Source organism: Mustela erminea, chromosome 7, assembly GCF_009829155.1.
Source record: "Mustela erminea isolate mMusErm1 chromosome 7, mMusErm1.Pri, whole genome shotgun sequence".
In the NCBI taxonomy this organism is placed as follows: Eukaryota; Metazoa; Chordata; class Mammalia; order Carnivora; family Mustelidae; genus Mustela; species Mustela erminea.
This window is the reverse complement of record NC_045620.1, coordinates 66,521,171-66,535,166: the sequence shown is the minus strand read 5'-3', so window position 1 is coordinate 66,535,166 and position 13,996 is coordinate 66,521,171. Positions and strand designations below refer to the sequence as shown.

At 44.1% G+C, this 13,996-nt stretch overlaps 1 protein-coding gene across 1 annotated transcript in view; it reads left to right on the top strand.

The window, feature by feature from the left end:
* TMEM131 (transmembrane protein 131) overlaps nucleotides 1–13,996 on the top strand; it is a 212,579-nt gene that overhangs the window by 193,746 nt on the left and 4,837 nt on the right. Inside the window, exons 33-36 of the mRNA XM_032351980.1 lie at nucleotides 2,615–2,736; nucleotides 8,930–9,054; nucleotides 9,264–9,413; nucleotides 13,180–13,345. Coding sequence (XP_032207871.1) covers nucleotides 2,615–2,736; nucleotides 8,930–9,054; nucleotides 9,264–9,413; nucleotides 13,180–13,345 — 563 coding nt within the window. The remainder of the gene's footprint in view (nucleotides 1–2,614; nucleotides 2,737–8,929; nucleotides 9,055–9,263; nucleotides 9,414–13,179; nucleotides 13,346–13,996) is intronic.

Here is a 13,996-nt window from a genome sequence, read left to right as displayed (position 1 = left end):
CGTTATCTGCATGTTAATTTTTAAATGAAATTTACATGTGACTTATTTTTCTTGTCTGCTCCCCTCCCCTTTGGGTCTGTCACATTTGGTGGGGTGCTCTGTATGCCCTCAGGACAGTGCATAGTCCTGGAGTTCTGTACTTTATTATAACCAAAAAGATTCCTTCAAAGAAGTAGAATGCCATCTACTTGTCTTTGAGTGGAATCCCAACAGTTTCAGTGATATGAATAAGCATTTGGAAGCATTTTCAGGGTAGGCTTTTTTCACGTTTCCTCACTTCCTTTCCTGCCTTTCTGGCTTTTCTCCTAACGCTTCTCTCCAGCTGACCCCATCTGCTGCCGTTCTCTGTGCACCCCTGGCATCATTCTCCCCTCTCTGCTCACTTCCTCCTGCTCCTCCCATCTCCTTCCCCACCATTTGTTTCTTACAGACACAGCACAGACTCCGTGTAGCTCCATTACCTCTGTCCTCCCTCTAGATTGGTTTTTAGTTGTCCTCCTCAGTGCTCTTGCATACAGTTTCTGTGCTTTTATTTCTTATTGACTGATCTGCTTGCCAGTTGTGTGTGTTTTCTTCCTAACTAGATAACAGACTTGACAGGTCACTATCCCACAGGTGTGTTTTCCAACCTTCCTCAACCCATTCATTCAAAAAGGAAGGCTTGAGTGGAATATTACATGGCCATTAAAAAGGGATGAGCTCCTGCTGTGTGATTGCACAGGTGGAGGAAGTTATGCTAGGTAAAAAAAAATCAGACTGAGAAAGACAAATGCCACCTGCTTTCACACGGGTGTGGAATGTAAAACACAAAACAAATGAATAAACAAAAAGCAGAATCAGACCCACAAATACAGAGAACAAACTGGTAGTGGCCAGAGGAGAGGTGGCGGGGGGGAATGGGCAAAATGAGTGAGGGGTAGTGGGAGGTACAGGCTTCCAGTTGTGGACTGAATAAGTCACAGGGATGGAAGGCACGGCATAGGGAATGTAGGCAATGATACCACTGCAGCATTGTGTGGTGACCGATGGGAGCTACACTTGTGATGAGTGTAGCATAACATAGATGTTGAATCCCTATGTTGTACACTTGAAATGTGTCACATTTGTGTCACCTATACTCAGTTTTTTTTAAGGCAAATTAAAATTAAAAAAAAAAAAAAAATAGGTACTAAGCACCTGAATGCTAACTTTGTGCATGGGAAACAACAGGACAAAAATTCCCATCTCTTTGGATATCCTCAGAGAGCTCATGGTGTACAAAGTGCTTGATGAGTCAAGTGTTCAAGAAATACTTCTTGAATAATTCAGAATAGTCTTAAAATGTATGTGGGCAAGAGGGTGAGTTAGCCCTTTCTCTGGTTATTTACTCCTGACAGTTAAACAGATTGACCCGATGTGACCTGTTAAAACCCACAGTGCCTTAATGACCATAAACGGTAAAGCTGGGTTGCATTTCATTGACCCGTACCAGTAACTCCCGTACCCACAGCTGTGCCGCTTGACTGAGCCTGTTCTTCCCCTTTCCGTCCCCTGATTAGCCTCAGTGTTTCCCTGCACACCGTGTTGCTCCAGCTTTTTGGGGTGAGAACCAAAGTGTTGTTTCTTTCTAGTCTGTCATATGGGCGGTACATACCCATGCCACATGGGACTCCCCAATGAGTCCAATAAGACCTGAACAGATCTGTGCCTTGTTTGGGAGGCCAGGCCACTGGTCTCATGCTTGGATGCCACAACAGTGTGGACTCACTATAAACATGCCTAAGTGTGGCTTCCATACTTACCCAGTCAGGGACCAGAAACCACAGTGAGCAGACCAGTGACACAGCATAGCTGTTAAGTGCAGCTTAGGTGTGGCCTTCTCTGTCAGGCTCCACACTCAAGCCAGGTAAGACAGCCCTTCTCTGCTCTGGTCAGAGACCATGAACAGCCCTCCACCAGGGTACAAGTCTCCAACCATCATATGCGTCTGCCTCCTGCTAGACTTCACAGTCCTTGGGGAAAGGGTCTGGGCCCCTGGGAGCCCCCACTGCCCAGCACCAAGTGGGTAACCAGTAAGTGTCGGTTGAGTAAGTGAATAAATAATGAAGCCCCTCTAGTTGATGGTGAATGGTTAGCATTAAACCCACTGTAACACTTGCATGCTCACGGTGTTGCTTGTGAACACTTGGTGAAGAGGTGTGAACGTGTATTGCTGCCTGCACTGCTTTCTCGCCCGAGATTTTACCTGTACTTAGGATTAGCAACATTGCCGGAAGTATAGGACTTTATATTGTACCCCAAGCTGACTTTTCTTGTAAAAGAGCAAGGTTTTACACATCCACCTCTGTGCTTAAAAATGAGAAGCTACCACTGCCACTGCCATCACCCACCCCAGGCAGAACATGAGTATAAAAAACATTCTTTATAATTCAGGCTCTCCAAAACATAATTACAATAAAGCAAAGGCTAAAAAATTGACAGAACTACAATAAAGATATAAGAAGTTTATTCTTTTTATGCATATAATGTGTTGTATCTGCTGCCTCTTTGATTTTATGTCTCTGCCTTCATATAGGGCTGTATCACTCATTTTTATTAATCCTTCATAGCAAGTGTAAGTGTACATTTTTTACAGGATACAGAAAAGCAAAAGGGAAAACAAGCCATGCCTGAAAAACAGGAAAATGAAATGTCTCAAGTGAAGCAAAAAAGCAAAAAACTCTTAAAGAAAGAAATCCCAACAGATGTGAAACCCAGGTAAGAAAAACAAATTATGCAGAGAAATCAGGTATACATAAGAAATGACTGGTGAATCAGGTCATGTTTTTGTGGTGGGTTGTTACTGTGGGGTTTCTGCAACAAAAGCCACAGCTGCATCATGCTCCTCTCAGGGTTTTTCTAATGCCTGGTGTTGATTGGGGACCACATGCTGCTGATATCAGACATGGAAAAGGCAGAGTTAAGGACTTGTTCTGAAAATTTAGGATGAAATTTTAGGTTGGTAATTCATTCCCAGGCAGAGAGCCATTTCAGTTCCGTATAAAGGTGGCCTTGGTGGTTTAATCACAGATAGGAGCATAACTTTCTCAAAAAGAGCCCCTGAGTCTCTTCACTAACCCAGAGCTGCAATTGGGGTCTAGAATTCTGTGCCATAAAACTTGAAAGAATTTATTCTTATCTGAAAAATACTCAGGCAAGGGGGCACCTGGGTGGCTGAGTCCGTCAAATGTCTGACTCTCGGTTTCAGCTCAGGTCATGATCTCAGGGTCCTTGGATCAAGCCCCAAGTTGGGCTCTGCACTCAGGGGAAGTCTGCTGAAGATTCTTTCCTTTCGCCAATTAAAAAAAAAAAAAAAAAGTTCAGGGCAAATATCCCCTATCAGACAAGAATTAACTATGAAATAACTCCATTCCAGTCACCATGGAACAGAATTCTGGTGGGCCCCACAGGGAAGCCTTGCTACAGAATGTTTCCTAAAGTGAATGAAGGAGTTGAACTAGTAGGTCATCAACTAAGGTTACTTTCATTAAGCCTTAGATCTACCGAATAAGCTAAGTTTAGTTTTAGCATTGTTCATGCCCTTCATGGTTGATTGTACAAAATGGCCATTAGCCTGGAAGCTGTTTACCTTCTTGTGTGATAAGTGAGCATTGACCTAGGAGGTTGAGAGAATTGGGTATAAATTACTAAAGGAAAGCATTGTTACCATTAGAATTGGCCTTACATTTTGGAAAGATCTATTCTTTGATTCTGGGAATAATGTGTGAGTTTTCCAGAAACACCAATAAACTGTACTCTTTTCCCTAGAAGGGCCTAAATCAGGCACAGGCAGTCTCCTCCACAGAATCAACAGCTCCTAAAAATTAGGTGTTAACGCTAGTGGAATGAAACCTCATCTCTGAATTTATGAAATAATACAGCATATGGCAGTCATTTATTACTAATGGAATATTTAGACCTAAAATTCACTCTTATGTGCAAATTGTTATTGGATCTAATCCCACAGTTCGTTGAGAACAATCTGATCCAGCTAGAAGCAATGGTTGACACACTTGGATCTCTCCGGAGAGAAATCAGCCTAAGGCACTAATTAGTGCTAACAACATTCTGGCATCTCAGGACTCAACAACACTCTAGTGATTAGGGATTATCCTTCTAGGCCTTTTAAAGCAGGCTTAGGTGATGGATAAGATATTCTTAAGTAAATGAGGCTAAAAATACAGATTATGAAAAAACATAGTTTTCATGGAAATCTTGTGAGAATAGAAAACCATGCTATAATCCTTAGCATGGATTTAAAAACCAACCTTCTAAAAATTACCGTAACAAAACCATTCCATAGGTGTTTTTTTTTTTTAATAGTATTTTATTTATTTATTTGACAGAGATCACAACTAGGCAGAGAGGCAGGCAGAGAGAGAAAGGAGGAAGCAGGCTCCCCGCGGAGCAGAGAGCCCGATGCGGGGCTCGATCCCAGGACCCTGGGATCATGACCTGAGCCGAAGGCAGAGGCTTAACCCACTGAGCCACCCAGGCGCCCCTCCATAGGTGGCTTTTGCCAAATCTGCATGATTAGCCTTGATGTGTGAGCTGGCAGACATAATTTTTTAAATAGATAGTACATGTTAATTCTTACCTTCATCCCTTTTCCACTGACTTCTGTTATAATCCAAATTTTTATCAGATAAATTGACCATTAGCAGAATTACAGGTGATTTTACCCATTCTGCATTGTGTGTTAGCCTTGATGCCTGAGCTCAGAGACATAGTATTTTTTAGACAAATACTACATGTTAATTTTTACCTTTATCCCTTTTCCTCTTATACAGTATTTTTTTATAAAATAAGTTGACCATTAGAAGATTTGATTTTGAAAATTTTATAAAAGATTTCACTTGAATGCTTCTAATTTTATAAGGACTTTGAGTCTCTGGTTAACAGAAAGCTACAGGAGTCCATTCTCTACTGGCTCTCCATCAAGGGACAGTTACAAGGCTAACTCATGTCCTCTTGGTGTATAGTTAAGAGAAAAATGGTTACCAGCAAAATAGTTTAAGCACTGTCCTCTGAATTGTCTTTCTAAATTGTCTTTTGTAACTGAAGAAATCCATATGCAGCCTTACTCTTCTAACCTCCTTAATCTAATCTCTTTAAACTCACCAATTTTATTTTGTGTTTTTCCAAACTCAGGGATAAATCTATTAAATCAGTCAGAATTCATTAGGACATCGCTCAGATATGGAGTTAAACAAAGACTGGTTTCTGTTTTTGTTTGTTTTCACAAAGAATAGACCATGTATTCTTTAATTTTTTAAATTTAAATTACCATATAATGTATTATTATTCAGAAATAGAATTCAGTGATTCATCAGTCTCATATAATACCCAGTGCCCATCGTAATGTCCATCATGCAGTTACCCCATCCCCTCACCAGCAGCCCTCAGTTTGTTTACTAAGAGTCTCTTATGGTTTGACTCCCTCTGATTTTGTCTTGTTTTCTTTTTCCCTCTCTTCCCCTATGATCTTCTATTTTGTTTCTTAAATTTCACGTATCCATGAGATCATACAAAGACTGGCTTTTTTAATAACCAGAAATGTGGCCTCTCTGAATAGAGTCATTCCCTGTCTACACTGAGTTATGACGGGAAAGACCTTGCTCTGTCACTCAGGTAAAATCACTGCCAGTCCTTATGTTAGTGATACCCAAAACTCCTGTCACCTCAGAAATGATGTGAGTGTGTTAACTGTGATTCCATGACCTGCAGGGTATAGATGCACTCTTAAAAAGAGATACCATTAATGAGGCATATATGTATTATCATCTTCTTTTGAAAGCTTTATATGATTGGGAATAAATGTTCCATCTATCAGTCAGCCAAAACGCTGATAGTCAGTATTAGTGGGATGTTCTGTTATCTGTAGGCTACAAGACCCAATCCTGAAATGCCGAGGAATCTGTTTTCTTATAAATAGGTGGTGATAAAGGCAGAGCAGTGACTCAGTCATGGTGTCTGCCTCTGCAGCCACCTCCCACTATACTCCCTCAAGTTCGCTTCAAAAAATCAGTTCCTGGGAGTGGGGAGCACGCTGTTGCAATGGCAGAGAGCCAGTCAGTCCATCTTGGCCAGCTTCAACACCATAGAAGTAAGTGGACCTGTAGACTTCCAAAAGACCAAGAGGCCAGGAAATGAGAGTTCAGCTCAGGCATCGTGGAACCAGGCCTGGCTTAGGACAGCAGCTACCATTCATCCTTTTGTTGTCTATTTATTTACCAACACTTTATATGACTTAAATGTAATAATCTAAAATGAGGGTGTGGGGGGGAGCCTTCACAGAGTAATTGTCCTCTTTACTACTCTAACAGCACAGCTCAGGGCCGTGGGCACCACATTTCACATACTGGCCTCCAGACCCGTGAGCCCTGGCTCACCCTGACCTTGGCTTCAGCTCTCTGCCTTCCCCCTTCCCCAGACAGCAGCACTGACTGTGTATTACAGAGCAAAAATCAAGCCTGGCATCTGAACCACCTTACAGTTTTTCCCTTTTATAAAGAATCATTTAAATTAAGTAGGCTTCCTGGCAATTCACAGACCTGTACCCCTGGAGCTAATAATACATTATATGTTAATTTTTAAAAATTATAAATTAAGTAGGCTCTTTCCTATGTTACTCAGAAGCCTTTAAAAAGGTTTCTTGATAAAGATCATTTAGCTTAATTTTGGAAAGTATGAATCAGCATAAATAAAATAGTTGTCTGACATCTTTTTTCTTAAGAAACCAACTAATTTAACATTGGCACAGAGTTAGCTTTGTATAAATAACCCCCAACCTCCATACTTATAAATGACTTACCTAAAAATAATTCCCACACATCCACCTCTGCCACCAGCACCAGAGGGTTTCATGGGAGCCTTTATTGTTGTTGTTGTTGTTTAGGTGCAATTTTTAAATAACACTGTGAATCCGAAGTGGAAGGACATGGAAGGTTTATAAAACTGTAACATTAATACTCTTGCCCATAAAAAGTGAATTTTTTCACATTGGTTTGTTAACCTGCCAAAAATTCTACTTATTGGGGTTAACAGAGCCCTTTGGATTTTTGGTTAGCTCTTTTACTGATTCCAAATCTAATACATATTTATTATAGAAAATTTGTGAAATGCAGAGATAAAAAAGAAAGAGAAGAAAATGACTTTAACCTACTACCATATAAATAGTTGTAAATAGCCTATGTTAAAATGGGTTTATTTATATTATTAATATTTATATATTATTCTGTCACCTAGAAGGTTTGAACCATTCTGACCTTTGAGATCTGATGTGAATTAGTACGGTGGGCTGTCCCCATCCCAGAACCTAGCAGAAACGGACTGCCTTCTAGGAGTGAGAATTTGGAGTAGCAACGGAAGGAAGATGATGTGGTACATAGAAAAGAACTTGAAGGACAGGCTCGGGGAGGCCAGAGTGGTGTGTTGGAGTCACACACCTGAGGGTTGGGGACAGAACAGGAAGTACCCTAAGGTGGAAATTGCCAGAGACACACCCATTTTAGAACATCTGTGGCACGCGTAAACTTGGTCAGATTTTTAATGAAAAGCAAGCTCTCTGCTCAGCCTTGAACCGACAGCTTTCTGGCCATGACCAGAATGGTGGAGATAACTGATAAATTTTGAAAGAATCCTGGTAAGGGGCCACTGGGTTCTCTCAGCTATGTCTCATGCCTTCACCGGAAAACACCCTTCTTGGACCACAGTTAGCTTAGTTCCTGTCCTAGGCCTTCCCAAGCCTCTGACTTGATCTTGGTGGCCATTACAGAAGCAACTTCCTGGGCGCCTGGGTGGCTCAGTGGGTTAAGCCGCTGCCTTCGGCTCAGGTCATGATCTCAGGGTCCTGGGATCGAGTCCCGCATCGGGTTCTCTGCTCTGCGGGGAGCCTGCTTCCTCCTCTCTCTCTCTCTGCCTGCCTCTCTGCCTACTTGTGATCTCTCTGTGTCAAATGAATAAATAAAATCTTTAGGAAAAAAAAAAAAAAAAAAGCAACTTCGTAAAGAATACCTTTATGGCCCAGACAGCTACATTGCTCACACTGTTACCTTCTATAGGTCATCTGTCCATTTCTCCTAGAGATTGCTTCTCTCCCAGCAGATTTTAATGTTTTCTACATCAGGCTATAGAAACTAAAATAGCTCAGCATGCCTCCCATTTTGCCTTGGACAGGAAGTTCAGAGCCAATTAGTTCTATTTATAAATGTTTATTATGTTAAGCTTACCTCTGAATCTTTTAGAACACATATATACTCTGAATGAATAAAAAATAATACTTAAATGTTTGCCCAGGGTTAACCTTAATAAGGATAAAGAAGAAAATTCATCTCACCCTATTCACCCTAGAGCTTAGGCAAATCTATCAGTCCTGCTCTGCATTGAGCTAGTGGATTTTCATAGGCAAGCCAGGAACTTAGCCCTGGTTCATTTCATGGTTTCTATGAGACAAATGTGCAGACCCTTTGACATTGTAAGTCGGAGACCTTTCAGAATCTCCACATTCAAGAATCCTGCTAGTGGTCCAGATAATGGGAGAGACTCATTCACAAGCAAAATGACTGCATTTAGCAGCCCCCAAAACAGCATGTTTTTGCCAAAACCTTTATACATACGATGTGAGGTAGATGCTCTAACCCATTCCGTAGTATCAAACAACGGACCTCAGTTCATTGTCAGCACTCAGAATAGCAAAGGATAAATCTGCAAATGCTGCATGTCTTCTGAGCAGTCTTGGAAACATTTGGAAAGCAGCCAGTGTTAAGTTAGGACCATGACTACATAGCGTCTGAGGAAGCCAGATGAGGAAAACATATGCAATGGAAATTGTAGCATGATCAGTAACTTCTACTCTCTGATCCAAAACAAAGGCATAAATTTGTATTTTCCATCCATGATTGTCTTTCAGTTCTTTAGAGCTCCCTTATACCCCGCCACTGGAAAGTAAACAACGCAGAAATCTCCCAACCAAGATTCCTCTTCCAACTGCATTGACAAGTGGATCCAAATCACGAAATTCCCAGAAAACAAAAGGTATTTTTGTTTGACCATATGGATATTTTCATGATTCATTGTACTAGTAATTACTAGTTGTGAGTTATCAGTAATCGATTAGTAGTCATCGATCCTATAAAAGGCTATGGTGGTATCCTCATCCTCATTAAAAGTTTCATTGAAACAGACCTGAAAGAAAGGAGTTTGTCCTCCATTAATGATTTTTTTGTTTCCTGGTTTTTGTGTAGGTACAAATAAGTTAGTGGATAACAGGCCACCTGCTCTAGCAAAATTCCTCCCAAATAGTCAAGAACTAGGCAACACCAGTAGCTCAGAAGGTGAAAAAGACTCTCCACCCCCGGAATGGGATTCTGTGCCAGTTCACAAGCCCGGCAGCTGTAAGTATGGGGATTGAGAAACCGTGGGGTCCGCTCTAGGCAGGAAAACTCCATGGGGCATATTGCTTTAAAAGGAGGCCTTGTATCTGAGGCCACTTGTACCAGCCAGCCAAAGCCCTTTGTTCAATAGTCTGCCATTGGTGAAAGTGTCATAGCTTGTTTGGCCGTGGCGGGAGTGTTTACGCCAGAAAAACTAGGAGACAGTTCACATGAGGGCTCTTTTTCCAGAGCTGCTAGACCACACTACTTCCCAGTGTACAAAATGGGAAGATCTGTCTGGAGCGGTGACTTACCCAAAGAAATATTTCTTTAGAAAGTTGTTAACGCAGCCATTTTTTGCCTGGCTAGTTCCTCATAACATTTGCCAGTGTGATAATCGTTTTTGTAAAAATTCAGTCTTCCTTCAGCTTGACCCACATCTTTTACGTAAACCACCTGTGTGAAGGTTTCTCTATTTTACTCACTAGCTTCTTGACCTTGTTTGTCAGACTTGGCCAAGAGTAAATCATGGCAGTAGCACAGGCTACTAAAATAAGATAGCAGTCCTCGCCTTACATACTTATGACCCAGAATAGAAGGCAACGGACACAGGCCAAGGGAAGGGCCTAATTATAGGTGTTTGGGGTCAAGAGAGGACCAGCTTGAGAACTAATCCATATGGTGTTAGAGTGAACTCACACTTAGCCAGTTTGTGCCAAAGGGAAAATCAGAGTTGAACAAAAGATTGTTTGGGGCAAAGGGGGATTTAAATGAAGACTGTGTGATTGGAGTCCTCAGTAAAGGAAAGGAGGAAAAGAACTTGGAAATCCAGGTGCGTTGTATCGGAAACATGGCGCCTCTTACATTTTCACCTGTATAAGTACACTGGAAAGAGACACTTTCTGTGGTAAAACCTCTAGACCCCTATTTTCCATGAGGCTTTCTGGCACTATTTAATACTATTTTTTTTTGCCTGGGATGAGATACAAACCTAAATCCCTGGTCATTAAGAGATCTTGAAACGAATCTCTCAGTAGTCCTGGTGTCCAGGCTGAATGCTTTTTGTTTCCTTAGATTCCCCTCTGAGTTTCAGCTGGACACCGGTCCTAGGCTTCCACTTTGTGATTTGGGCCATGCCGTATTAAACAGATATCACCGCCCCCCACAGAGGGACGTTTTCAGCACTGGGGATACCGGGTTCCCAGGGAGCCAGTTTCATAGGGTTGTCTGCAGCCCAGCGAGGTCAGCATGAGCTCTGCTGCCATGAGTAACACGTACAGGAGAGAGGGGGTGTCAACCAGGCACAGCCTTCAAGACCAGATAGCTGGCCGTGACAGCGTCACCACCAAGTGGCACCTGACAAACATGCTGTTGTCCCTCCTTTGGGGTTGAGGAGAAAAGGTGACCAGATCCAAACCCATGTGAGTTCGGCTCCCCACCTCAGGAGGGGAGGAACGTAAGAAATGCCAGACAAATGGTCTGGAGAAGAAAATGTTTGGAAAGCAGAATGCTCTGTTTCCTCCCCAGGCCCATCTAAGAAGGCCAGCTGATGCCTCCAAGAGCTCAGAGCCTCGGGGCAGAGCTCCCTGTCAGACAGCTAGATGGCTTTGCCACTGCAGAAAGTGTGTACTCGCTCCAAGGCCCACATCTGCATAACGATTGTGTGCGTTTCCAAGCAAGGAATACCTTACCCTGGTCCCACATCCTGTAACCTCTCCACTCTCTCCACTAGCTTACTGGAAAGTTCCAGCAGGGCTCCATCATATACACAAAACTGCTACATGAAACCAGTAAGAATCAGTCTAATACGCTCCCTGTCCCCCTTTTTTCTTGTCTTTTTTCCCTTTTCCACCCTTCACTGATAACTGACCTGGCTGAGATCTCAAGCCTCCAAACCCCCTGCTAGCAGAGCTACACTTCCTAGGCTTTCCAGGGGGTAGACCATCCTCCACTCGGCTGTGCTAGCCGGCACCTCACTGGAAAACCATGTGGAGAGATTGCTCCACCCGCAGGCAGGACCCCTTATAGCATGGTTCCGTAGGCCCCTAGGAGATGCTGAGAAAATTCTCTTCGAATAACATCATGACTTTAAAAGACAACAAATCCAAGGGTTTATTGAAAGGTAAACAGAAAGCCCCAGAGGAAATCTGTTGAGTCAAAAAGTTCTCTAATTGCACATGCCCTATGCTATTCTTGGTCACCTTCTACCTTCTCCCATCTTCTTACTTCAAGCATTAGTCCAAAAAGTCTTCTTCTGACTTAACTTCCCCTCTTGTATTCCAACATTTACTAAGTTACTCCTGGGCTCAGTGAAACACATCCCATTGGAGGAGGACTGTCCCACTGCCGACAGTTCCCGGCTCACTTCTTGGGGGGAAAGGGTAGTCAGAGAAGATGTCCTACAAGGGGTGGCTGGGAAGGATCAGGACAGTTGTACAAATAATGGTCCTACCACATAGAGGTGATACCAGACACACTGCGCTGTAGGGGCTTCTGAGGCAGGCAGAAAGGTTGAGAGCTTTGAGATGGGCTGTCCCTGAACATGGGCATCAAGTTAACAGACTACAGAGCATATAGGAAAGGGATTAACCACATGATCAAGGGTGAGAGCTGGTGGAGTGGAGGCAGGGACAGGGAATAAGGGGCCAACACCACTGAGGAATGCCAGAATCCTGGGGTAGTTGCAAGGCGGCACTGGAGATGGGGAATGAATGGCTAGCTCAGGCTTTGAGAAGAAGGGGGCTTAGCATGGCAGTGCCATAGGTGCTGCCTTGATGCAGCCAGGGAACATGCAGCTCCATCTGGGCTCTGAGCCCTGGGGGCTTGGGGAGAACCACGGGTGTGGGAGAGAGTCACAAGGGAAGTGGAAGCACTGTGCTGAGCTGGCTTCTGGTCTTTCTGGACGTGAGATGAAACAGACCGTTCACAGAGACTGGGAGTAGAGCAGGCTGTCCTCGCTGTAGACAGGGCTTGCACGGGCCAGGAAGGGCCGTCAGGCGGGGATGGAGTGGGAATGTGCCCCGGCAGAAGAGTGTGCTGGGCAGGGATGGGAAAGGAGGGTGACAGGACGGGGCCATTATGCCAGGAGAACTGCGGGGAGGTGCGCAACCACACACCCCAGGAGCCCATGGGGGCTGAGCTCACAGAGGCCACGGCCCCCATGGCTGGGGCCGCATGCATCCTCGCCAGATGATGCCGTTTTCTGAAAGAAGTTATATGTGTTTCCTCTTTGTGAGTGCAGAATTAATATTTTATTTATGTAGGCTTTTTCTTTTTTAAATCTTTCAAACAGCTGTGTACACATTATCCTAAAGGGCAGTAGGACTCTCTAAGAGCTCGCATCCTTGTGCCGTGGACTGGGGCAGCAGCAGGGTAGGGTCAAACTATAGGACTCAGGGATGTTTTGCCTGCCACCCCCACACGTGCCTGGGTGGAAATACAGGGACTCTGTCCGGTCCCAGGCACTGACTTTCCCTGCCCACCCCTGAAGGACAAGGAAGAGCCGCCTTCCCTCCTGAGCCAGGAGAAGCTGTCCAGGAGCATCTGGCAGAACACTGAGGAGCGGTGAATTGGAATGCCTCATTAGACAGAGAGACACAGGACTTCCTTTTTCCCTTTCAAACCTTTAAACAAAACACATGTAAAAGCTTTCTTGCTGGCTGTTTTTGTTTTCGTTTTTGTTTTATAGAAGCGGTTGAGTTCTGCATTCTATCAGAACATCAAAAGTAATTTCAAGAGTAAAAATCAAAACACTACATTAACAAGACCATTTATTTTTCATTTCCAGCTACCGATAGTCTTTATAAACTTTCTCTGCAAACCCTCAACGCAGACATTTTTTTGAAACAACGCCAGACCTCACCGACACCTGCCTCTCCCTCTCCCCCTGCTGCACCTTGCCCGTTCTCGACCCGGGGCAGCTACAGCAGCATCGTTAACAGCAGCTCCAGCAGGTGGGTCCCTGGCTGTCCCCCACCCTTCAGATAACTAAGTTCGGTAAATGCTTGCACTCTTGGATTGGAAGCGCTCAGTGGCCGCAGCCTGCTGTCCCATCCCACCGCTCCTGCCCTCTACCATCTTCTGCCCTTTCCTGGGGTTGTTGCCCGACCCCAACTATGCATCATTTAACTTAGTAGAATTACTTTCTAATTCAGGAGTCAATGAGCATCCTAAGTATTGAAGATCTACAGCCGCCCTGTGCATTAAGGAAGCGGCTCTACAGGATGTTTATTTCGCCCTTATGGCTGCAGAGCTCAGCAGTTACAGGCCAAGACCGGCCGTCGCAAGAGCTGCTGCACCAGGTGCCATGCACAGAGGTGGCAGCCTCCCGATGGGCAGGCAGGACCCCATGATGACGCTCCTTCGTGGAGGCCCAGAGCCCCCCCGTGTTTGGCTAACTTGGTGTAACAGCAACCTCAGTAAGAGTGAGGAGCCCGGGACAAGTTCTTAGTGAGTGCCAGAATGCCCCCAGTGCTGCACGTTTTCCCCACACACACACCTGCAAGCCACGCCCAATGTTGTCACCGTCCCTGCTCTGCCCTTGGGGAACCACTCAGCCTGACATGACAGACAACCTGCCCAGTTTTTCTCTCTTGCCAAAGAAC